The sequence below is a fragment of the Trachypithecus francoisi genome, unplaced genomic scaffold, assembly GCF_009764315.1.
Source record: "Trachypithecus francoisi isolate TF-2019V2 unplaced genomic scaffold, Tfra_2.0 Lachesis_group5, whole genome shotgun sequence".
Classification (NCBI taxonomy): Eukaryota; Metazoa; Chordata; class Mammalia; order Primates; family Cercopithecidae; genus Trachypithecus; species Trachypithecus francoisi.
In genome coordinates, this window is record NW_022681470.1 from 10,994,517 (window position 1) to 11,020,412 (window position 25,896).

A 25,896-nucleotide genomic window follows, 5' to 3' on the forward strand; every position below is an offset into this window, starting at 1 on the left:
GCTTTGATATGAAAATCATATCATCAGAAAATAAACTGTGAAGTGTTTCTTCCTCTTTGAGACTGTATTTGGTAGAAGTCAATAGAAAAGTTGTTTGGTGTGTGTGTGTGTGTGTGTGTGTGTGTATGTGTGTGTGTGTTTGATTCAATTCCTTTAATAGTTACAGCTCTATTCACATTTTCTTTCTTATTGGATCAGTTTTGATATTATTCTACACAACTGTCCATACTTTTACCTTCAGAAAGTTTTAATGTACATTTATTACATTTTTCAAAATATTCCTAAGTTTGCTAACAATTTTGTTTTTCCTTTTCCTTTGTCAATCTTTTCAGAGTCTTTTTCCCCTGATTAGGTTTTTAAAACAGGCTCTTGGAATCATTGGTGTTTATATTTCATCCCACCCTCACCAAATTCATTAGTATTGCTCTTATTATAATTTATTTTCTTTTACTTTCTCTGAGCAATACTTAATATATGCAATTCATATGTTTTAATATGAAATATTTTCCTTTTCCATTATTGTGTTTTAAAATTTCTATGATGGATAAATTCAAGAGATCTATTGTACAGCATGGTTAATATAGTTAATAATGATGTATTACATATTGAACATTGCTAAGAGAGTAGATTTTAAGTGTTCTCACCAAAAAAAAAGAAAAGGAATTATGTGAGGTAATGAATACATTAATTGGCTTGATTTAGCCATTCCACAGCATATACATATTTCAAAATATCATGTGGTATACCATAAATATATGAAATTTGTATCCATCAACCTAAGAAATAAACAAAATCAAAAACATTAAGAAGTTTTTTAAAAATTTGGTTTTGAATCATCCATTTATAAGAGTATAAAGGCATGAAAAAAGGATAGGTTCATTTAGCAAGATCAAGAAATATGTGTTATCTTTTTGAATTAGAAATAAACAAAGGCAGAGTGGTAAATAAGTAAATAATTTTCCAGATGATATGCTTGATCGATAACCTATTTAGAAGTATATTTTTAAATGTCTAAATGTGTCATGGTTTGTTTTTTATGCTGTTATTCTTTGTGATCCAGTGGATGTGATCTTTATGATATCAGTGTCTAATGTCCTAAAGGATATTAAATTTTATAAATGTTTCATGCATGCAGCACTCTATATATGTCAAGCTTTTAATTGGTGTGTGTTTATATTTTTATTAATCTTTGTTAATATTTATGTTACATACATAAGTTTCTGAGAGTTGTGTTAGGTCTATCACTATGATTGTATATTTGTCTATTTCCTTTTGAAAATCTACTAGTATTTTTCTTCATTGATTTTTGAAGCTGTTTTACTTGGTGTACACATGAGTAGTTATAGCATGATGCTTGTTTTCTCAATCCTCCATATAGTGACCTTCTTTTCTTAATATTACTGTTGCTTTAAGGGCAATTTTGTTTTATGCAGAAACTGATAAAAGGAAAGTACATCAGTTTCATTTCGAGCAGTATTGCCTAGTGTATCATTCTTATTATTTTCAACTTTTCTATGTGCTAAAGTTCCTGACATACCTCCTATAGCTGTATACTGTAAGTTATCTTTTTGAATCCAATCTGACAATTTCTGTTATGCACATGGAGAATTTAATCCATTTACATTTGTTATGAGTAAGGGTATATCTGAATTTATACCTGTCATCACATTTTAATTTTAAAAAATCATTATAAAATAACTACGAAAGTATACGCTTCAAAGCATTATAATAAAATGAACTTCATTAATCCATCACCAAGTTAACAGTTAGAACATTACTAACAACATTACATCTGTGTGCTCCTCCCCATCTTACATCCCTGCCTAGATTATACACCAAAGATAATTACTACCTAGAATTAGAATTTCATTGATTTTAAAAAGTCAGTCCTTATCAAAGTATGTATCTCCAAAATAGGTATTTAGTTTTTATTTTTTAGTTCTACTTGCTTTTGAGCCTCAAAGATGGTGTTACATTGCATCACCTAGTAGAATATGTTTTTTACACCCTTATTGTTTTTTAGGTCCATCTATGTTGTCATTTACAATTCCTTGATTTTATTATTAGATCATAGCCAACTTGACTCATTTTCTTATTGAAGAATATTCCTTCCACCTCCTATAACTCCCCCCTTATTCTTTTGCTATTCCAAATAATGTTGCTATGAATGATAGTTTTCCTGTTTGTTGATGCAAACTGTCTCTAGGGTATATCTCTAGGAGTGGAACTGCTGGGTAGCAAGATGTGCAAATGTTTTTAATTTTACACAATGATGCCAAATTGCTTGCAAAATGGTTGTTAAAAAACCCCAACATTTTAGGCTTGCACTGATCTGCATATTCATGTATACCTGTTATTAGGAAGGTTTTTGTCAATAGAGAAAGAATAAAATGCTATCTCATGGCAAATTGAGAAATAGTACACAGACTGTCAGCATGTCCAAGTGTAGCTTTCGTTTAAGGGTCTCAGCTTGTCCATACCTTCGCCGACTCTCAAATAATTGCTGTGTTGCATTGTGAAAGTAACACAAGGAATATGCATTAATAAATACTCAAGGCAGAGGACATTACTTCCTCAATGAGACAAACTTATTTTTAAACCCTGTGCCCCATCCATCTATCTATCTTTCTATCATCTAGCTGTCAATCTATCATCTACTTATCTTAAAGTTAGAAATTAGAATTGAGACGATTGTCATGGGGACATGCATGAACCCATTTGTTTCAACAGAAAAAGACAACCAGATGTTTCTGACAAAAGATAACTCTGTTTTAGCTGATTGTTTTGACAGTGAAAACTGCTTTTATCAATCAGATTTTATAACAGTTAGATTCTATACATGAAATAAGTTGAATTGTACCCCAAATGCATACACACACATGCACACACACTCGCACATAGCATTTGATACAAACAATTGATTAAATGTAATATGCTGTCAAAGATAATGTGAAATTAACATTTCTACTTTCTTATCCTTCTAAGTAAAAGAGTAACAGGTATAATTATCAGGTTGTTGTTTTTGGTTTTTGGTTTTGTTCTGTTTCAGCCTTAATAATGCCTCTTTTGGATACTTTCCAAAAAACCTGAGAGTGGTTTGGAAAGGATGAGGATAATGAAAATCAGGATAATAAACTCTTTTTCAAGTTAGGTAGATTCCAATTTTTGGCTTTCAAGAAACTGAACAAGGGCATAATCCAGCTGTCACCCTGAAAAAATCATTACATATGATTTTTCATAATAAACAATTATGGTTTTTGGTTCACTTAACCCAATGATCTTTTTAATAACAAAAATTATTTATATGAACGAAGAATGCAACCACTCTGCCAACTTGACTTTATCAATAAATATTATTTGTACGTGAATACATAATATAATTGGATAAAGAACAGCTAAATCCATCTTACCATGAGCTATTTCCAATAAAATCCTATTTTTTATGAATATTTATTAAAAATAATTTATGTTGTTTTGAGTACCTGTGTACTAAAAATAATTTATGTTGTTTTGAGCACCTGTGTACTAAAATAATGGTAACTCAGGAGGAAAATTTTAACTTAATGACTATGATCACAGAAAATTAAAACAATTAAAAATTCAATATAGATACATATCTTAGTTATAATGTAGGATAGAGTACTCAAAGACTGTCAAGGATAAAATATTGATTAGCATACTATACAGTAAGAGAAATAATTTGAAAATATTGTTCAAAAAGGAAAATGAAATCATGTAAAATTCTCCATTATCAACATTTTTATGTCATTTTTAAACAGATGATGGCAGATATCTGAACACTGTGGTCTGCGCTCATAAGATACACTGAAAGTTGATGAAAAAGTGTCATTTTGAAATGTAAATATGCAAAATGTACCATAAAATCACATCTTTTGGAACTATTTAAATTTTCAAAGAAAAATTTTAGAACCTAAAAATGCGCCAGGTAACAATACAGTTTTTATAAACTCATTTATGGAGCACCTGAGTAAAAATGTTCATAGACTGTTGAACTAGAAGACTTGCTTAAATCTGCATTTGCCCAGCAAAAACACAATTTCTACTTGGATTGTATGTTTTTCTGGGGTAACATGAGACCTGAGGTGACTGACAGAGATTACAGGTGGCTACTTTGATTATATCTTGATGCTATTATTTAATACATCTACAGGCTTGCTATTTACAAGTCCTGCACATCAGAAAAGTAGCTTGAATACTTAAGTGTAAATAAATAAGAAAGTAATATGAAATAGCTATCATTTATTGAATATTTCTTTAATACCTAATCCCTGTTAAGTAGGTATTACTAATGCCCAATGGCAGATGAGAAAGGTGAGGTCTTAAGCAGGATCATAGATACAGGTCATAGAAGAGCAGGCCAAACCAGTACTATAGCATCTATCAACCTCAATTTTCTCATCTTAAAATGTGGATAATAATGCTGACTTCATAATTAATCCTCGAATATATTTGTATTGTAAAAGTAAATAAAATTATAAAGATTTCTGAGTGGAAAGTAGAAAGCTATATGCAATCATTTAGAAATATAGATAACTCTGTTAACATACACACACACACTGGGAAAATAACACAGTTTTTATAACACACTCCCAAATACAATCTGAGCTTTGTTTCATCACTCAGCAATGTGATAGAAACTATTATTTCTCCAGATACTTAATGTAACCCCTAGGGTAATTCAGTTAGTTTAAATTTTTGAATCTGAATTTTTTTTTTTTTTTTCTGAGATGAAGTCTCACTTTGCTGCCCAGGCTGGAGTGCAGTGGCATGATCTCAACTCACTGCAGCCTCTGCCTCCCAAGTTCAAGCGATTCTCCTGCCTCAGCCTCCTGAGTAGCTGGGATTATAGGCAAGTGCTACCACACCCAGCTAATTTTTGTATTTTTAATGGAGACAGCGTTTCACCATGTTGGCCAGGCTAGTCTTGAACTCCTGACCTCAGGTGATTCGTGTGCCTCGGCCTCCCAAAGTGCTGGGATTAAGGTGTGAACCACGGGACCCAGCCTTGAATCTGAACTTTAAAGCCTCAATAAAATCAAGACATTTGTGTGTCCATCAAGAGTTATTTGGTTGCACTAAATCTCTACATAGATTATTTAATATTGCCTAGTCATTCAACTTACTTCTTGGGTAGCTTCATTTTTTTCACCTTGTCTTCAGCATGTTCATCTGATATACCCACATGACACCCTAATGCCAACAAAGTCCTGGAAAACAAAACCAGAGATAAGTATGATCATTTCTTCTCTATGTCCAGAATAACCCAACACGACAGCAGTAGCAATGAGATACAACCTTGAAAGCGAAACAGAAGTCTTGTTTTTAAGGCAAAAGGAACATTTATTGATTTGCTAATTATTCATTTCTGAGTAAGGGATAAGACACTGCAAACTGAAATGGCACAAAAAGGAACACACTGAAAAGTAAGTCTTCCTCCAGCCTCTTCTAGTTCTGTTTCCTTCCTCTAAAGGCATCAATTGTTACCAATTCTTCGATATCCTGCTGGGGAGTCTATGTACATACTAAAGCAGATATATGTGGTTTGTGTGTGTGTGTGTGTGATGTTATTGTTTTACCTTTTATAGAAATGGGTATATACAAGAGACATTTTGAGGCAATTTGTCTTTAGCACCCATGGCACTGAGTGGTTTCTCCTGCCTCAATAGAGTAAGAAATAATGGCATAATATTTTGGGATTACAGAATTTCTAAGGTCTGGCCAGTTCCAGTAAGAATGTGGGAATTATCTACAACCCATAATACTTATCTCTATAATATTATAATAATGTGTGGATAGGTTGATGGTTATGCATATATACATATATGTACATTATATATATGTATTTCCATATAGACAGGTATCCATATGTATATGCTTAACCATTTAGACAGATATAAGCTTATACATATGGATATCTATCCATCTATATACACACAAGTATCAGTTAAATTTTGTTATATATGAAAAAAGTAACCCCATGAAATTATCTTTCTAGTGTTAAACTGCAAAACTGTGGGTAGACCAAGAGCTGATTGAAGGTATAAAATAAGCTAAATAAAGAATACGCACATTGAAATGGGATAGATCAGCAACAGAATAAAAAACAAACTCACAGGAACAAATATAGATTACACTTATTCAAACACTATCCAGAGGACAGGAAAATTTTTACCAGCACCCTCCATTCCTATATTTATTCATTCAGTCAATACCTACTGAGTGCTATCAAGTGCCAGGCCCTGTGCTACAGACAAAAGGCAATTATGATAGTATCTTCAGTGCAATGAGATAATCATAAGGCTATAAAAGTATCAAAGAGGCCGGGAGCGGTGGCTCAAGCCTGTAATCCCAGCACTTTGGGAGGCTGAGACGGGCGATCACAAGGTCAGGAGATCGAGACCATCCTGGCTAACCTAGTGCAACCCTGTCTCTACTAAAAAAACGCAAAAAACTAGCCGGGCGTGGTGGCAGCACCTGTAGTCCCAGCTACTCGGGAGGCTGAGGCAGGAGAATGGCGTAAACCCGGGAGGCGGAGCTTGCAGTGAGCCAAGATTGCGCCACTGCACTCCAGTCTGGGCGACAGAGCGAGACTCCGTCTCAAAAAAAAAAGTATCAAAGAGGGATGTCCAACCCAGCTCTGAGGGAACTTGAGACTGATCATAATATTAGGATGTATCATAAACTCAGGCAATTAAAGCTTTGAGCACACGCCCACCAAGAAATCTTCTGATTACAATGTGTCTTCCAAAGCTGATCTGTAAAAACTGAATATTTTGGGTTATAAGACAGTTGTTATCACTGCAAATTAATACCTCAGTGTGACATGCCAGGAATGTAGTTAATGTGAGTCCAGACTGAGAGACAAAGTAACATGGTATACTGACATCAAAAGTAGGCCTGAGCCATAGAAAATGTAATTAGTTAATATCATCCTGAAGGGTTTCTGAGAGAGAGACAGTGTTTTATGTCATCAATACTATAATCTTCTCATAACTAATTAATTCAGCCTCATAATCTCCTCCCCAATGCAAACTACCTAGAAAAGTATGAATTCAACTCACATGGACAGTGAACTATTATATAGACCATATGTGCATAAATATATAAGTCCATAAATATTTACTAAGTTACCACCATATCTAAGGTACCCTGTACTACAGTAGTCCTCCCTTCTCCATGGCTGACATGTTCCAGGACCCCCAGTGGATGCCTGAAACCACAGATAGTACCAAACCCTACACTTTTTCCTATCCATACATGCTATGATACATACTAAAATTTACCATATAAATTAGACATAGTAAGGGATTAAAAACAGTAGCTAATAGAAAATAGAACGATTATAACAATATACTGCTCACAATTTCACAGACAGAAGAATTGTTGTTTTTGTAGATCTTAGCAACTTCAGTATACAGTATTTTTCTTCCCTTATTAATTATTAATTATAAATATTATTGAGAATATTCATCTTTTCACCTAAAAGAAGCACTTTATGGCTTCTCTTTGACATATTCAAATTGCCAGCTTCTTTAACTTTGTGCTTTGGGGTCATTATTAAGTAAAACAAGGGTTACTTGAACAAAAGCGCTACAGTGTCATGACAATCAATCTGATAACCAAGACTGTTGCTAAGTGACTAACAGGTAGGCAGCCTACACAGCATGGGCCAGGGGACAAAGGGACGATTTGCATCCTGGGCAGGACAAGGTAGCAGGGCGTGAGACTTCATCACACTGCTCAAAATGGCACGCAATCTAAAACTTAGACATTGCTTATTTCCTAAGTTTTCCATTTGGTATTTTCAGGAGTACTACTCTACATGTTTGTCTTGACACTATTTACAGTCTGATAGGAGAAAAGATGAGGAGTGAAGAATTATAATAAAACCAAGTAGGATTCCAAGTTTTAAAAAGTTACATTTTAAGTATCTTTAAGATATTCCAAGAAAGATTATTAAAAAATTCCAAGATGATGATATGTGGAAATAAAGGATAAAGAGATGAGGAGGCAAATATTTCGGGTAGGTGAACAAGACAGACAACCTACAGAAGCAGGAGATCGTGGGCCTGTGTAGGGGGGTGGGTGCAGAGAAGAGTTGACTGGAGTACTAAGATCTGACCATGTACTACAGGTTAAGGGTAAAAAGAAATACTGGGGTAAGTTTGAGGTACATTAGATGCTTCATAAATATTTCTCATTATGTGTGATGGCTAATTTTATGTATCAACTTGGCTGGGGCATCATGCCAAAATAGTCAAACATTATTCCAGATGTTTCTGTGAAGGCTTTTTTGGATGAGATTAACATTTAAGCTGGTACACTTTAAGTTCATATGGAGCCAAAAAAGAGCCTGAATAGCCAAAGCAATCCTAAGCAAAAAGAACAAATCCAGAGGCATCACATTGCCTGACTAATATATAGGGATATAGTAACTATCACAGCGTGGTAATGGTACAAAATTAGACACATAGATCAATGGGAAGGAACACAGAACCCAAAAATAAAGCCACACACCTACAACCAACTGATCTTTGACACAGTTAACAAAAATAAACACTGGAGAAAGGACAACCTCTTCAATAAATGGTGCTGAAAAAAATGGCTAGCCATATGTGGAAGAATGAAATTGCACCTCTCTCACCATGTACAAAAATTAACTCAAGATGGATTAAAGATATAAATGTAAGACCTAGAAGAAAACCCAGAAAAAATTCTTCTGGACATTGGCCTTTTATGATGAAGATACCAAAAGCAAATGCATCAAAAACAAAAATAGACAAATGGGACTTAACTAAACTAAAAAGCATCTGCATGGCAAAATAATATACAGAGTAAATAGACAACCTACAGAATAGGAAAAAATATCTGCAAATTATGCTCCCAACAAAGGACTAACATCCAGAATCCACACAGAACTTAAACAACTCAACAAGAAAAAACAAACAACTGTATTAAAAACTGGCCAAAGGATCAGGCATGGTAGTTCAGGTCTATAATTCCAGTACTCTGGGAGGCCAAGGCAGGAGGACTGCTTGAGCCCAGGAGTTCAAGGTCAGTCTGGGTAACATAGAGAGACTCCATCTTGACACATAATTCAAATTTTAACCAGGCACGGTAGCACACATCTGTGGCCCCAGCTACTCTAAAGGCTGAGGCAGAAATTTTGCCTGAGTCTGGGAAATCAAGGCTGCAATGAGCTATGATCACACCACTGCACTCCAGCCTGGGCTACAGAGTGAGACTCTTGTCTCAAAAAACAAAAAAAAAAAACAAAAAAACAAAAAAAAAAAAAAAGCAAGACACAGGACATAAACAGACATTTCTCAAAAGAAGAAATACAAGCAGCCAACAAACATGTTAAAAAATGCTCTGAATTACTAAGCATCAGAAAAATGCAAACTAAAACCACAGTGAGATACCATCGCACACCAGTCAGAATGGTTATTATTAAAAAGTCAAAAAATAAAAGATGTGGGTGAGGCTGCGGCTTATACACTGTTAGTAGGAACATAAATTAGTTCAACTCCTATGGGAAACAGCATGAATATTTCTCCAAAAACTAAAAATAGAGCTACCATTCAGCCCAGAGATCCCACTACTGGGTACCTACCCAAAGGAAAAGAAATCATTATGTTTTTGATTTTATTTATTTATATATTTTGAGAGGAGTTTTGCTCGTCACCCAGGCTGGAGTGCAATGGTGTGATCTCAGCTCACTACAACCTCCACCTCCCAGGTTCAAGCGATTCTCCTGCCCCAGCCTCTCAAGTAGCTGGGACTGCAGGTGCCCACCACCATGCCCAGCTAATTTTTGTATTTTTAGTAGAGATTGGGTTTCACCATGTTGGCCAGGCTGGTCTCAAACTCCTGACCTCAGGTGATTCACACGCCTTGGCCTCCCACAGTACTGGGATTACAGGTGTGAGCCACCAAGCCCGTCCAAGACATCATTATCAGGTCAGGCATTGAGACCAGCTTGACCAACATGGTGAAACCCCGTTTCTAGTAAAACTACAAAAATTAGCTGGGCATGGTGGTGGGCACCTGTAATCCCAGCTACTCAGGAGGCTGTGGCAGGAGAATTGCTTGAACCTGGGAGGTGAGTTTGCAGTGAGCCGAGATCACGCCACTGCACTCCAACCTGGGCGACAGAGCAAGACTCTGTCTCAAAAAAAAAAAAAAAAAAAACCCAAAAAACAACAACAACAAAACAACTGCACTCACATGTTCATCGCAGCACTATTTACAATAGCAAAGTCATGGACTCAGCTTAAGTATCTGTCAACTGTTGACTACAAAAAGAAAATATGGTACATATACACCATGGAAGACTATGCAGTCATGACAATGAATGAAATCATGTCCTTCTTGCAGCAACATGGATAAAGTTGGAGGCCATTATCCTCATGATTTAACAGAAAATTAAATCTTATAAACAGAAAATTACTCTCATTTATAAGTGGGGGCCAAGCAAAGTGGATACACAGAGATATAAAGATGGAAATAATAGATAGTAAGGACTTCAAAGCAAAGAGAGCAGGAGGGGAGAGAGTATTGAAAAATTACCTGTCAAGCACAATGTTCACTATTTGGGTAATGGGTTGATTAGAAGCCAAATCCCCACCATTACACCTATGTAACAATATACATAGGCAAATGCCAATGTAACTGTGTACACAGTAATATACCTATATAACAAACATGCACATGTACTCTCTGATTCTAGAATTAAATTAAATACAAAAAAAATTTTTTCTAAATATGCTGTACTTTAAGTAAATCAGACTACCTTCCAGAAGGGACTGGTCTCAACAGAAAAAAAGACACTGACCTTCCCTGAGCAAAAGGGAATTTTGCCAGCAGCCTGCCAATTCTTTAAGGAATTTCTCTCTGTATATATCCGTGTGTGTATATATGTGTGTGTGTGTGCCGAGGGCATCACACTTATGTGAATGGACTAGGAGCTGCTGAAGGTTATTCTGCAGAATAGCAAAGTTAGAAGTCATCAGGCAGAAAATGCACTTTTTAGAGGCTGATTATTTTCATTTTTATTAGATGTATAGAGCTGCATGACCAGCAGTACAATCTAGCTTTGCACCATTTCCACCAGACCATGAGATCCCCCATGCCTGCTGCAATCATTTCTCACTCTCACCTCCAGACAGCCCCTAAGCTACTTTATGTCTCTATCAATTTGCCTGTTTTGGGCATTTCATAGGAATAGAATTATACAATATGGAGCCTTCTGTGTTTGGCTCCTTCCACTTGGCATAAAGTTTTTCAGGTTGATCCATGTTGGAGTATGTGGCAGTAGCTTGTTTCCTTTTATTGCTGAATAATATGCCATTGCAATACTGGATCACATTTTATCTGTTCCTTAGTTGATGAACATTTGCAGTTTCCAGTTTTTGGCTCTTATGAAGAATGCTTTTGTGAACATTTATGTGTAAATCTTTGCAGGGACATAAGCTTTTATTTCTCTTGGGTAGACATTGCTAGGCTAGATGTTGCTAGGAGTAGAATTGCTAGGCTATGGTAAGTTTACATTTAACTTTTTAAGAAACTTCCAAACTATTTTCCAAAGTGGTGGCACCATTTTACATTGCCAGCAGTAATACATGTGGGTTTTGGCTTTCCTATAGCTTCACCAACACTTGGTATGTCTGTCTAAAAATTATAGGCATTTTATTGTGTGTGAGGTAGTATCTTATTATGGTTTTAATTTGTATTTTTCTGACTCATAATGGGTAACATCCTTGATTGCACTTTATTAGCCATCTGTGTATCTTCTTTGGTAAAGTATTTTGCCAATATTTGCCTTTTTTTTTTTTTGAGACGGAGTCTTGCTCTGCCACCCAGGCAGGAGTGCAGTGTTGATCTCGGCTCACGGCAACCTCTTCCTCCCAGGTTCAAGCAATTCTCCCGCCTCAGCCTCCCGAGTAGCTGGGATTACAGGCGCCTGCCACCACGCGAGGCTACTTTTTTTGTATTTTTAGTAGAGATGGAGTTTCACCATGTTGGCCAGGCTGGTTTCAAACTGCAGACCTCAAGTGATCCCCCCAACTCGGCCTCCCAAAGTGCTGGGATTATAGGTGTGAGTCACCACACCTAGCTGTTTTGCCAATTTTTAAATCAGGTTTTGTATATTCTTATTATTGAGTTATAAGATGTCTATATATATTCTGGATACAAGTCCTTTGTTAGGATTAGTATAATTTACTACAAATCCTATTAATACAATTGTGCTTGATTCACAGACATTCTCTCCCAGCTGGTGGCCTGTCTCTTCATTTTCTTAATGACTTCTTTTGAAGTACAGAAAGTTTTACTTTTAATTAACTCCAATGGATGGACTGTTTTCTTCAATAGATCATGTTTTGGATATTATATCTAAGTACTCAATGCCTAATCTGAGGAGGTCTTAAAATCGGAGCAATGGATTATATTTAAAATATATTTATTAACACCACAGCCATATAAAGTTCTTTGTTTGAATGAAAAGTGTTTGGTTTCTGTATCGTCTTTATTTAACCACTTTATTTGATGATTTAACATTGTTTAACTTTTTTTTTTTAAGTCTGATGAAGGGTGGTGAGAGAAAGAGCACACTACAAGTTGGAACGGCAAAGCTGATAGAAAGGCTAGAAAAGCACAAAATAAGGGAAGCAAGAAAGGATTAGTTGGGAGTGGGTTCTTGGCCTTACATGCATTCAGCAAATATTTACTACTAGATTAAGCAGCAGGGATCGGTAATGTAGCATTTTAGTACTTAAACTACATAGCTGCAGAAAAGTAAACAGACTATTAGAAAGCAAATGTGAGGCACCCTGTAGATAAGCATTTGGTATGTAAAAACCCAGCTACTGATTGAGCTGTATCATTTATTTATTAATCCATTCATTTGATGAATATTTACTGAGCTCTATATAAAATTTGAAAGATGGTAATGAAAACCAAGTGAGACGCCTGCTCTCATGAAACGTATGGTCTGGTGGAGTACAGAGGCAATCATGTAATTCCCACAAACAGGGAAGGCTTCCATACTGGGAGTACAGAAAGGATGAGTACCTACAGAAGTAAAATTGTTGAGTCAAGGAACTCAGACATGTTCGAAAGAAGTAAACCTGACCTTAGATCTGGCAAGCTAGTCCAAACCACGGCCTGCGGGCTACAGGTGGCCTAGGACAGCTCTTGGAATGTGGCCCAACACAAATTCATAAACTTTCTTAAAATATTATGAGATTTTTTGTGTGATTTTTAAAATTTAGCTCATCAGCTATTGTTAATATTATAGTGTATTTTATGTGTGGCCCAAGACAATTCTTCTTCTGCTATGGCCCAGGGAATTCAGAAGATTGGACAGCCCTGATCCAAAGGATGAGAGCCAGGCATAGAAAGGAGCATTCCAAGAAGAGCACATGTGGAAGATCTTGTGGTGGAAGGGAATGCGCGGATAGGCAAGCAACAAAAAGGTCAGTGCAACTGCCAGCAGAAGAAAAAGGGCAGCCTCACTAACAATGAGGCTGGTGAGAGGAGAGGCCACACATTTTGAGATACTTTGGCAAATTAAAGCACCATATTTAACTTAAAAGCCATTAAGGGATTTTTTTTTTTTAGTTTTTTTATTTTTATTTTTATTTTTATTTTTTTAGATGGAGTCTCGCTCTGTCACCCAGGCTGGAGTGCAGTGCCATGATCTCGGCTCACTGCAACCTCTGTCTCCTGGGTTCAAGCAATTCTCCTGCCTCAACCTCCCAAGCAGCTGGGATTACAGGCACCTGCCACAATGCATGGCTAATTTTTGTAATTTTAGTAGAGACAGGGCTTCACCATGTTAGCCAGGCTGGTCTTGAACTCCTGACCTCAGACAATCCACCTGCCTCAGCCTCCCAAAGTGCTGAGATTACAGGCTCACCTGACCCACCGTGCCCGGCCCTGTGAAGGGGTTTTAAATAGAAAGACTGACATGGTCACCTAAATGTCTGAAAAGAACACAATGGCTACAAAGTACAGAATAGATAGAGGTGCTATTGCATTCTGTTTGCTAGTATTTTTGTTGAGGATTGCTGTGTCTATGTTATTCAGGGATATTGGTCTATAGTTTTCTTTTTTTGTTGTATGCTTGTCTGGTTTTGGTACCAGGATGATACTGGCTTCATAGAGCAGTTAGGGAGAATTTCCTCCTCCTTGATTTTGTTGAAACAGTTTCAGGAGGATTAGTGTTAGTTCTATGTATGTTAGGTACAATTCATCTGTAAATCCATCTGATCCTGGGCTTTTAATTGCTGAGACACTTTTTATTACTGATTCAATCTTTTTTTTTCTTCTTTTTTGGAGACAGAGTCTCACATTGTTGCCTAGGCTAGAGTGCAGCGGTACAATCCCAGCTCATCACAACCTGTCTCTCAGGTTAAAGCAATTCTCCTGCCTCAGCCTCCCAAGTAGCTGGGATTACTGGCGTGCACCACCACACCTGGCTAATTTTCGTATTTTTAATAAAGTGGGGGTTTCACCATGTTGGCCAGGCTGGTCTGGAACTCCTGACCTCAAGTGATCCACCCACCTCAGCCTCCCAAACTGCCGGGATTACAGGCATGAGCCACTGCACCTGGCCACTGATTCAATCTTGCTACTCGTTATTGCTCTGTTCAGGTTTTCAATTTCTTCCTGGTTCAGTCTTGGGAGGGAGGCTGTGTGTTTTTAGAAATTAAGTGGGTTTTACATCAGGGACACAAGTATGGTTCAGCATCTGCAAATCAATAAATGTGATATGTTGCATAAACAGAACCAATAACAAATACCATATGAGCATCTCAATAGACGCAGAAAAAGCATTTGATAAAATTCAGCATCGTTTCATAATAAGAACTCTCAATAAACAATGGCTAGAAGAAACATACCTCAAAATAATAAAGGCCATATACAACAATCCCACAGCTAACATTATGCTGAATGGGGAAAGTTAAAAACTTTTCCTCTAAGAACTGGAACAAAACAAGGATATTTTCTTTCACCACTACTATTCATTACAGTACTGGAAGACCCAGCCAGAGCAATTAGGCAGTGGAAAGAAATAAATGGCATCTAAACTGGAAAAACTGAAGTCTAATTATCCTTGTTTGCTGACAATTTGATCTTATGTCAAGAAAAACCTAAGGACGCCACAAAAAACTCTTATTTGATACATGAATTCAGTAAAGTTGCAGTATGTAAAATCAATGTACAAAAATTGGTAGCATATCTATAGACCAGTGATAATCTAACTAAGAGCCGGGCGCGGTGGCTCATGCCTGTAATCCCAGCTCTCAGAGAGGCAGAGGCGGGAGGATAGCTTGAGCCCAGGAGTTCGAGACCTGCCTGGGTAATATAGCGAGACCCCATTCTCCACAAAAAGGAAAAACAAACAAACAAACAAACAAAAAAATCTAACTAAGAAACAAATCTAGGAGGCAATCCTATTTACAATATCCACATAAAAATTAAAATACCTAATTGAGATACCTAAAATACCTAATTAAAATATATTTAACCAAGGAGGTGAAAGATCTGTACAAGAGAAGCTACAAAACAATGACAAAAGAAATTATAGATGATGCAAACAAACAGAAAAACAGCCCATGATCAAGAATCTGAAGAATCAGTGTTAAAATGACAATATTGCTCAAAGCAATCCATAAATTCAATGTAACTCATATCAAAATACCAATGTCATTTTTCACAGAATTAGGGAAAAAAATCCTAAAATTCAAATGGAACAAAAAAGAGCCCAAATAGCCAAAGAAATCCTGAGGGGGAAAAAAATGGAGGCATCATACTACCTGACTTAAAATTATATTATAAGGCTATAGTAACCAACACAGCATGGTACTGGTATAAAAACAGACAAATAGATCAATGGAACAGAATAGAGGACCCAGAAATAAAGCTACATATTTACAGCCATATTTGTTGGCATTCACAAAGCCAACAAGAGCATACATTGGAGAAAGGATACACTCTTCAATAAATGTTGCTGGGAAAACTGGATGGCCACATGCAGAAGAGTAAAACTGGTCCCCTACCTCTCACCACGTACAAAAATCAACTCAAGATGGGTTAAGACTTAAACAAAAGACTCAAAATTATAAAAATACTAGAAGAAAATCTAGGGAAAACTCTTCTGAACATTGGTCTAGACAAATAATTTATGACTAAGACCTCAAAAACCCATGCAACAAAAACAAAAACAGACAAACAAGACCTATTTAAACTAATAAGCTTCTGCACAGTGAGAGAAAGAATCAACAGAGTGAAGAGACAACCTGCAGAATGCAAGAAAATATTTTCAAACAATTAATCTGACATCAAACTACTCATTCATCCATAGTATGCAAGAAACAAACAATTCAACAACAAGAAAAGCATCAAAGAGTCTCATTAAAAAGTGGGCAAAGGACATGAATAGACATTTTTCAAACGAAGACATATAAATGGCTAACAGGTATATGAGAAAATGTTGAACATCACTAATCATCAGAGAAACGCAAACTAAAACCAAGATGAGATATCGTCCTACACCAGTCAGAATGGCTATTATTAAAAATGCAAACAACAAACAAACAAAAAACAGACATTGGTGAGGATGCAGAGAAAAGGGAACTCTTCTGCACTGTTGGTGGGAATGTAAATTAGTACAGCCTCTATGAAAAAATAGTATAGAAACTTATCAAGGAACTAAAAATAAAACTACCATTTGATCCAGCTATCCTACTATTGGATATCTACCCAAAGGAGAAGAAATCGATATATCAAAAAGACACCTGCACTTGTATGTTTATTGCCGCACTGTTCAAAAAATTCACATCAGTAAAGAAACGGAAGGAACCTAAGTGTACGTCAATGGATGAATGGATAAAGAAAATGTGGCATAAATACGTAATGGACTATTATTCAGCAGTAAAGAAGAATGAAATCATGTATTTTGTAGCAACAAATTAGAACTGGGGTCATTATTTTAACTGAAATAAGCTAGACCCAGAAAGGCAAATACCCACGTTCTCATTCATAAGTGGGTGTTAAAAAAAATCTGTACACATGGACATAGAGAGTGGAATGACAGTGAATGGAGACTTGGAAGAGTGAGGGGATTGGAAGGGAGTAGATGATGAGAAATTACTTAATGGGTGCAATATACATTAACTGGGTGATGGATACCCTCAAAGTCCTGACTTTTGTTACTTTATGCATGTAACAAAATTGCACATGTAGCCTGTAAATTTGTACAATTTTTAAAAAGGCAAAAAAACAAAAACAAAAAAAGGATAGAAAAGAGAGCATCTCAGGTGTATTTCAATTGGATCTGTTGGGAGGATATTATAATTCCACATGAGAAATAATGGTAGCTTAGACAAGGTTAGTATAGGGTGGCAATCATGTTGGAGTTGATGATGTGGTGATAGTAACATTAGTAATAGAAGAAAATAAAGAAGTCGATGGATTAAAAGACCAATAGAAAGCCATGGGTGAAGGGAAGGGATGTGTCCAGGATGACTCCCAGATATCTGAGTTGTGTTCTGGGGGACACTTAACACAACAAGGGAAGGAAACTGAAAGAAGCCTGAGATTTGAAGGTATAAAAAAGTCACAAAGTTTGAGGTACATTTGCAATATCTAAGCAAGTTGGCATCTGAGAATGTTATGTGCTGGACACCTTTTTAGGACGAGCACATGATTGTGAATTTAAAAAAAAAAATCATGCTATCGACTTCGGGTGATAATATAATGTGTCAATGTAGGTTCATCAATTGTTATAAATTCTGTTGAGGGCACTGCCTGTGGAAACAGGGGGCATATGAAAAGTCTCTGTATCTTCCCTTTAACTTTGCTGAGATCCTAAACCTGCTCTAAAAAATAAAGTTTGTTTGTTTGTTTTTAATTATAGTTCCTGACTTCATGGAGCTTACACTTTAGAACAAGCTTTTCCAGTCCACAGCCCAGGATGGCTTTGAATGTGGCCCAACAGAAATTCATAAACTTTCCTAAAACATTATGAAATGTTTTTGTGATTTTTGTTTTAGTTCATCAGCTATCATTAGTGTTAGTGTATTTTTTGTGTGGCCCAACACAATTCTTCTTCCAATGTGGCCCAGGGAAGCCAAAAAATTGGACACCGCTGGTCTAGAAGGAAAGACAAGTATTAACCTCAGAAAGCAATATTACAAATTGTGGTGAGAGTTATAAAAACAGTATCAGGTGTTATAAAGGAAGTGAAGGAAGTGGTGAGGAAATTCTTATCAGGGAAGTGATATTTAAATGAAGACCTGAGGGATGAGTAGGGAGGAGCTCCTTTAAGGGTGAAATGAAGAATTTTCCAGGCAAAGAGAACAGAATAGGTGAAGCAGGAAAAAGTTTAACTCATTACCAGGAAGAGACCATGAGGGCTGGAACATAAGGAACAAGGCAAAGTCAAAGATTGGTGCAAGGCATGATGACAAACAGGAGGTGTCAGATTGTCTGGGCCCCACACACACTTGTGAAGATATCAGACTCCATTCAAGTTCCAGGGGAAGCCATTGAGCAGTTTTAAGCAACATATGAATGAATGCATGTGTGTGTATGAACTCAGGTTGCTGTGTTTAGAATAAAGAAGGCGAGTGGGAGGACCAGGTAGGAGATCGCTGTGGTAGTCTGGGTGACAGATGATGGTGGCTTGGACCAGAGTGACTGCTGTGGAAAGGGAGGATGGGGGAAGAGTGATGCAGACTTGGGAGGACCTGATTTTGGGTTAGAAGTAGGAATGAAACAAAGGGAAGAGTCAAAGGTGATTCCCAGGTTCCTTGCCTGTGTAGCAGGATAAATAGCTGCGCATGTTGAAAGTCTCAATGGACTCCTAAATGCAAATACAGGGGACATAAGGCTATGTCGGTCTAGGGCGCTTCTGAGGCATCCGGGGGAAAATGTCAATGGAATGATAGGACATACAATTCTGTCACTCAGAGCAGATGTCTGGGGTAGAGATGGAGATTTGGGGAGGTATCAGCACCTGTGTGGTAATTAAGTCATGGAGTGGTGAGAACACCTTCAGAGAGTTTGCACACTGAGAAGAAATGGCCCAGGACTGAACATAAAGATTCACATTTAGAACTTGGGAAGATTGGCTGGGTGCAGTGGTTCACACCTGTAATCCCAGCACTCTGGGAGGCTGAGGCGGTGGGTGTATCACCTGAGGTCAGGGGTTTGAGACCAGCCTGGCCAACATGGCAAAACCCCATCTGTACTAAAAAAATACGAAAGAAAAAATAACCAGAGGTGGTGGCAGGCGCCTGTAATCCCAGCTACTTGGGAGGCTGAGGCAGGAGAATTGCTTGAACCTGGGACACAGAGGTTGTGGTGAGCTGAGATCACACAACTGCACTCCAGCCTAGGCAATGGAGCGAGACTCCTTCAAATAAATAAGTAAGTAAGTAGGGAAGATTGTTGCCAGCAAGAAACCAAAAAGAAGAAAGAGGAGGAGGAGGAGGAGGAAGAGACAGAAAAAGGAGAAGGAGAAAGATAAGGAGAAGAAGAGGAGGAAAAAGGAGAAGAGGGAGGAGAAGAAGAAAAGTGAGAAGGAGAAGAGCGAGAAGGAGAAGAGGAAGAAGGAGAAGGAGAAGAGGGAAGAGGAAGGAAGAGAAGAGGGAAGAGGAGAAGGAAAAGAAGAAGACAGAGGAGAAGAGGAGGGAGGAGAAGGAGGAGAAAGATGACAAAAGGGAGGAGGAGAAGAGGAAGTAGGGGAAGGAGAAGAGGAAGGAGGAGAAGAAGAGGAAGAAGGGAAAGGAGAATAGGGAGAAGGAGAAGAGGGAGAAAGAGAAAAGGGAGGAGAAGAAGAGGGAGGAGAAGAAGAGGGAGGAGGAGAAGAGGGAGAAGGAGGAGAGGGAGAGGGAGAGGCAGAAGGAGGAGGAGGAAGAAGGAGGAGGAGGAAGAAGAAGGAGGAGGAGGAAGGAGGAGGAGGAAGGAGGAGGAGGAGGAGGAGGAGGAGGAGGAGAAGGAGGAGGAGGGAAGGAAGGAAGGAAGGAGGAAGGAAGGAAGGAAGGAAGGAAGGAGGAAGGAAGGAAGGGAGGAAGGACAAAAAGGGAGGGGAGGGGAGAGGAAGGGTGGGAGAGGAAGGGGTGGGTGAGGAAGTGGGGGAGGGAGGGGGAGGAGGAAGAGGAAAAGAGGTATGAGAAACTAACTTGCTGTCTTGGACAAAAATTCCACCTCTCCCCTTCTCAGTTATTTGTCTCCCTTCCATATTGCTTTCCTCTCCATCCCTGTGTCCTGGGTCCCTACTATTCCTCCCACCCTCCGCCACATACGTGCACAAGCACACTACATCATCTAAAAATAATTTTCAGGAAAAATACTTGGCTAGGGGAAAAAATATCATTGTAGTGTCACCATATTTTTGCTAACTTCCAAAGAAATAAATTCTATGAATGTGTATTATATGTTGATTTAAAATCCTTATATCAATTATTTCTAAAATGTGAACTGTTTATTCAGAAATTAAGATCTGGAATTTGGAAAATAATAAAAACTAAACCAGAAATTGAACCTTTGGTAACACTGATCACATCTGAGGGGCATCTGGCAGGCATGATTGCCAAGCTGTGCTGTTCTGAGAGTGTCCCAATTTTGCAGTACTGTACGATACACAGATGATGCTGATGGAAGTCTAAAGTAAGTTGTCATTGTCAACAATTTACATTAAAAAATCACAGAAACAGCACCCAACATTCATATTTCATTAAATCACTCCTCACCCCGAAATAAGGGATATTCTGGAATAATTTCTTGCTTATTTGTTATTTGGAACTTCTAAAGATTTCACCCTCCTACGATATATTTATTAAACAAACAAACAAAAAACCTACACTATGCTTCCTCTGTCAGACATATGTTGTTAAAGGCTTTATCAATATCCTATTAGTCCCTATAATAAATCCATGAAGAAAATACATTATGATCCTCATTTTACTAAGGAGAACAAAACCTCGGGTTCAGAGGAGTTGAGTGACTCCAGCAACATTTCTTTGGTGGAACAAGGCCTTAAGTCCAGACGACCCAACTCCAGAGTCTGTGTTCTTACCTACTCTGCTCTGGGGACTGCCAATTAAATAAGTGAATAAAGGAAATATAGGAAGAACGTACTGTACTTTCTCTAAACCCCTGGAATTGGGCATGGTATGAATCTTAGAGAAGTACAGGTGTTTTCCCCTAATTCGATTTGTAAATAAATAAATAAAAATCAGTCCATCATAAAACCATATAAACTAGCTATAAGAAAATCAACAAAGAAATGTTAAGCATTTGCTTGTGAAGAGGGTGATTTACATTCATCAGAGAGAATAAAACCACAGTACGTGCAGTCTGAAGATTAACCAAACCAGCCACCAGCAGCTGGTACATATGACACTGGATTACATGTAATAGCCAAAGGCACAACATGCTAAATGCAAATACAGAGATTTCTACAGTCCAGAATTTACTCTCTGCAATAGCTGGTTCAGGTGTCAATTGCTAAAATGATAGGGAACGCACTGCAAATTTAAATTATGTTAGACCATGACCTTTCAATAAAACTTTCTGTTGTAAAAGATGAAGAAATAATAAGCTGCCATGAATTACTAAGCTAAATATACAAGCCTCATGTCAAGAGCGCAAAGGAAGATCAGAGATGCTGAATCCAAGTACTCAGGACACAGGGCTCATTATGCATTCTTTATTACAAGCAAACCTTGTCATTTTTAACCTTTAGGTTCTCAGCTTACTTGATGTGTATATATCGCTTCTTCTTTTAAGTTTCTAGTAGAACCTAAGCTCAATCTACGCCTAATGTGTTTATTTACAAGACAATCTGCATCCTTGAGGATATAGAGTTATACCTCACTTAACAATGGGGATACACTCTGAGAAATGGGTCTTTAGGCAATTTCATCATTACGTGAACATTATAGAGTATACTTGTACAAACCTAGATCATAGAGCCTTCTACACACCTAAGCTATACGATACAGCCTATTGCAGCTAGACTACAAACTTGTACATGTGACTTTACCAAATACTGTAGACAATTGTAACACAATGGTAAGTATTTGAGTATCTAAATATAGAAAAAGTAATGCATTGCACTAGGATGTTAGGACTGCCATGATGTCGTGATAGGAATTTTTCAGCTCCATTGTAATCTCACGGCCACCATCCTATATGTAGTCCATCATTAAGCCAAACACTGTTAGGCAGAGCTCATGACTACATACCTGAGCCCAAATTCTAGAATTTGAAATGAAGTTTAAGTTTTGTGTTCTGGGTCCCTGGTAAAATAATTCCAGTGTAAATAACTCCTTATGACTCTTAACAAAACTGAAACAAGCAAAAAGGACTAAAGTATAGTTTTGTACATAATATAAAAACATACTAGGATAAGTCATCTATTTGAACAAATCCAGTTCTACAGGGCATCAAGGATGGAAAGAGGACAAGAGTAAAGTTACCGGCTTTGCAAAAATATTCTCTTTACTTTTCTATATCAAAATTTGGAATTATATTTCTTCCTTTATTCCACTGCAGTCCCATTATTCCATCTGCAAAGTTAAGTGGCAAAATCAAGAAGTAAATTGGCAACAATCACTAAAAAGCAAATTTGCCTTTACAGGGTGATACAAAATACTCTACAGCAGCTTTTCTCAAAATATGTGCTCAGGCTGGATGCAGCGGCAAGCTCCTTTAGCCCTAGATACCCAGACTGAGGCCAGAGAATCACTTGAACTCAGGAGTTGGAGGCTGCAGTGTGCCATGGTCAAGCCTGTGAATTGCCATTGCTCACCAGCCTGGGCAACATAGTAAGACTCTGGCTCCTTTTAAATTTATTTTTATTACTATTATTTTTGAGACAGGGTCCTGCTCTGTCATCCAGGCTGGAGTGCAGTGGTGTGATCACAGCTCACTGGAGCCTCAATCTCCCAGGCTCAATCCATCCTCAGCCTCCAAGGAGCTGAGACTACAGGTGTGTGCCATTATGCCCAGAAAAGTTTTACATTTTTTGTTGACAGGTGGTCTCACTGTGTAGCCCAGGATGGTCTCAAACTCCTGGGCTTAAGTCATCTACTGGCCTTGGCCTCCCAAAGGGCTGGGATTACAGGCATGAGCCACTGTGCCCGGCTGACTTTGGCTCCTTAAAAAACTAAAACAAAACCAAAGATATATTGCTCAGATAAATAGTCCTCATAGGTATGCTCTGAAAAGAGGCTGCTATGGTCAAATATGTTTAGTAAATACCATAAACAGACTTCACCCCAAAGTTCTGAAAAGTCCATCAGCAAAAATTTTTAAATTATTTAACTCTTTGAATTTAGCATCTTTTAAATATATTAAATCAGTGCTTCCCAAATTACCTATGGTGAAGAACTAATTTATTTTTTAATATTTGGTCTATTGTGGTTTCATTTCCTGATGTCATGCAATAAAACTGTTAGAGAAAATTGAATTTTCAAAATGAAGACATATAGGCTATGGCCTCACATTTCTTAAATTATTAGATTCAATATATGTAAAATTGCTTGCCTAAATTGGTATAGAAGTTTATAAATATTTACTCTTAATATCTTATTTAGTCACAAACCAGCAACAATTTGTGACTGGCCCAGTCCCGGTCCACAGCCCACATTCTGTGGACCTGTATTGTATTAGATCACTATCGGGAGAACCCGCTCCCGATAGTTACATGAGTTCTGTTCTATGTCCTAAGTGTCTTGGCTGGTTCGAGAAATAAAGGGAAAGAGCACAAGAGAAATTTAAAGCTGGGTGTCCAGGGCAGACATCACATGTCGGCAGGATCCATGATGTTCTCCGAGTTGTAAAACCAGCAAGTTTTTATTAGCAATTTTCAAAAGGGGAGGGAGTGCACGAATAGGGTGTGGGTCTCAGAGATCACGTGCTTCACAGGGTAATAAAATATCACAAAGCAAATGGAGGCAGGGCGAGATCACAGGACCACCGGATGAGGAGAAATTAAAATTGCTAATGAAGTTTCAGGCACGCATTGTCATTGATAACATCTTATCAGGAGACAGGGTTTGAGAGTAGACAACCTGTCTGACCACAATTTATTAGTCGGGAATTTTCCTCATCCTAATAAGCCTGGAAGAGCTACAGGAGCCTGGGGCTTATTTCATCCCTTCTGCTTTGGCCACAAAAGACGGCATGCCTTGAGGGGGCCATCTATAAACCTACCCTCAGGGCGCATTCCCTTTCTCAGGGATGTTCCTTGCTGAGAAAAAGAATTCAGCGATATTTCTCCTATTTGCTTTTGAAAGAGGAGAAATATTGATTTTGAAAGAGGAGAAATATGGCTCTGTTCCCTCTGGCTCACCGGCGGCCAGAAGTCTTATCTCTGGTGTTCCTTGAACATTGCTGTTATCCTGTTCTTTTTTCAAGATGCCCAGATTTCATACTATTCAAACACACATGCTCTACACACAATCTGTGCAGCTGACACAATCATCACAGGGTTCTGAGGTGACATTTGTCCTCCCCAGCTTATGAAGAAGACGACGGGATTAAGAGTTTAAAGTAAAGACAGGCATAGGAAATCACAAGGGTATTGATTGGAGAAGTGATAAGCGTCCATGAAATCTTCACCATTTATGTTCAGAGATTACAGTAAAGACAGGCGTAAGAAACTATAAAAGTATTAATTTGGGGAACTAATAAATGTCCATGAAATCTTCACAATTTATGTTCTTCTGCCACAACTTCAGCCAGTCCCTCCGTTCAGGGTCCCTGACTTCCCGCAACAGATCACAAAATCCTCATCATCCATAATTCCCATAAACATCTGTAGGACACCCTTTGCAAAATACTGATGTAGAACGAAAGGACATAAATGAACAGGGTCAAAGTCTTATTCTAAACAAATACTGATCCAATCCACTTATGCATTATCAAAAGTTCTAGCTGCAATTACAAATCACTTCACAGCTGAATTAATAGATAACATCAATACCTGTTTTTGTGTTTTGGTTTTTGTGTTTTTTGGAAACACAGATTGGAAAATAGAAAAAGTTAAGAAACTCACTTCAGGGTCTCAAGCGACATTTGTAAGTTGTAATTGCGCTCCTGTTCAGGCAGCTTGGAGAACTCCACCAGGCATGGGTGTTGTCTCTTGTTGTCATCTCTAACCTGAAACAGGACAGGAAATTGACATATAATAGTCTCCAACGCCAGGCACTAGCAATGGAATTCAACTGTGTAGTGGAAAGTGGAGGTGGAAGGCAAGAAGGAACACCCAGATCATCAACCCCTCAAAGCTGCCCCGACAACCTCTCAGGCGCAGTGAATATCTGAGGTCATTGGTAGAAGCTGGCATTATCTTCATTCCTTCCCTTCTGTTTGGCAGAGCTTCCATGAGCCCCCGCCATGCAGACTCCTACCCCAGATTCCCACAGGCTCACTCACTCAGCTCCTTGTAGCATTTGCTTATATCTTACTTTCTCAGCGAGGTTTACCCCGCCCACTTGCCTAATGAGGACAGTCTGCCTGCCCACCCTACTCTTTTTTTTTTGTCCATACACCTTCCACCAGCTTGGATTTATTGAGTTATTGGGCTATTGTCTGTCTCCCTGAATTAGAAGATCAAAAATGCAAAGATTTTGGTTTCTTTTGTTCTTTGATGTGTCCCAAACACCTTAAACATTCCTGGTATGTCCTGGGTACTCGACACATGTTTTATAAATAGAAATAAATCCTGTGTAAGAAGGGTGTGGTAATGACTTAGTTTTAATTTGTAGTAATTTTCATGTATAGAACCAAACTGATTACAGACATCAATTAACGACAGGACTGACTGACATAAACACTTTGAGGTGGCTCTGACTG

General features: G+C 37.9%; 1 protein-coding gene across 8 annotated transcripts in view; it reads right to left on the reverse strand.

Moving 5' to 3' along the window:
- RYR2 (ryanodine receptor 2) overlaps positions 1 to 25,896 on the reverse strand; it is an 805,689-nt gene that overhangs the window by 289,886 nt on the left and 489,907 nt on the right. For all 8 annotated transcript variants that reach the window (XM_033200167.1, XM_033200166.1, XM_033200162.1 and 5 more), the window contains exons 24-25: positions 25,097 to 25,200; positions 5,145 to 5,228 (exon numbers count right to left, since the gene is read on the reverse strand). In XM_033200167.1, the coding sequence (XP_033056058.1) occupies positions 5,145 to 5,228; positions 25,097 to 25,200 (188 nt within the window). The remainder of the gene's footprint in view (positions 1 to 5,144; positions 5,229 to 25,096; positions 25,201 to 25,896) is intronic.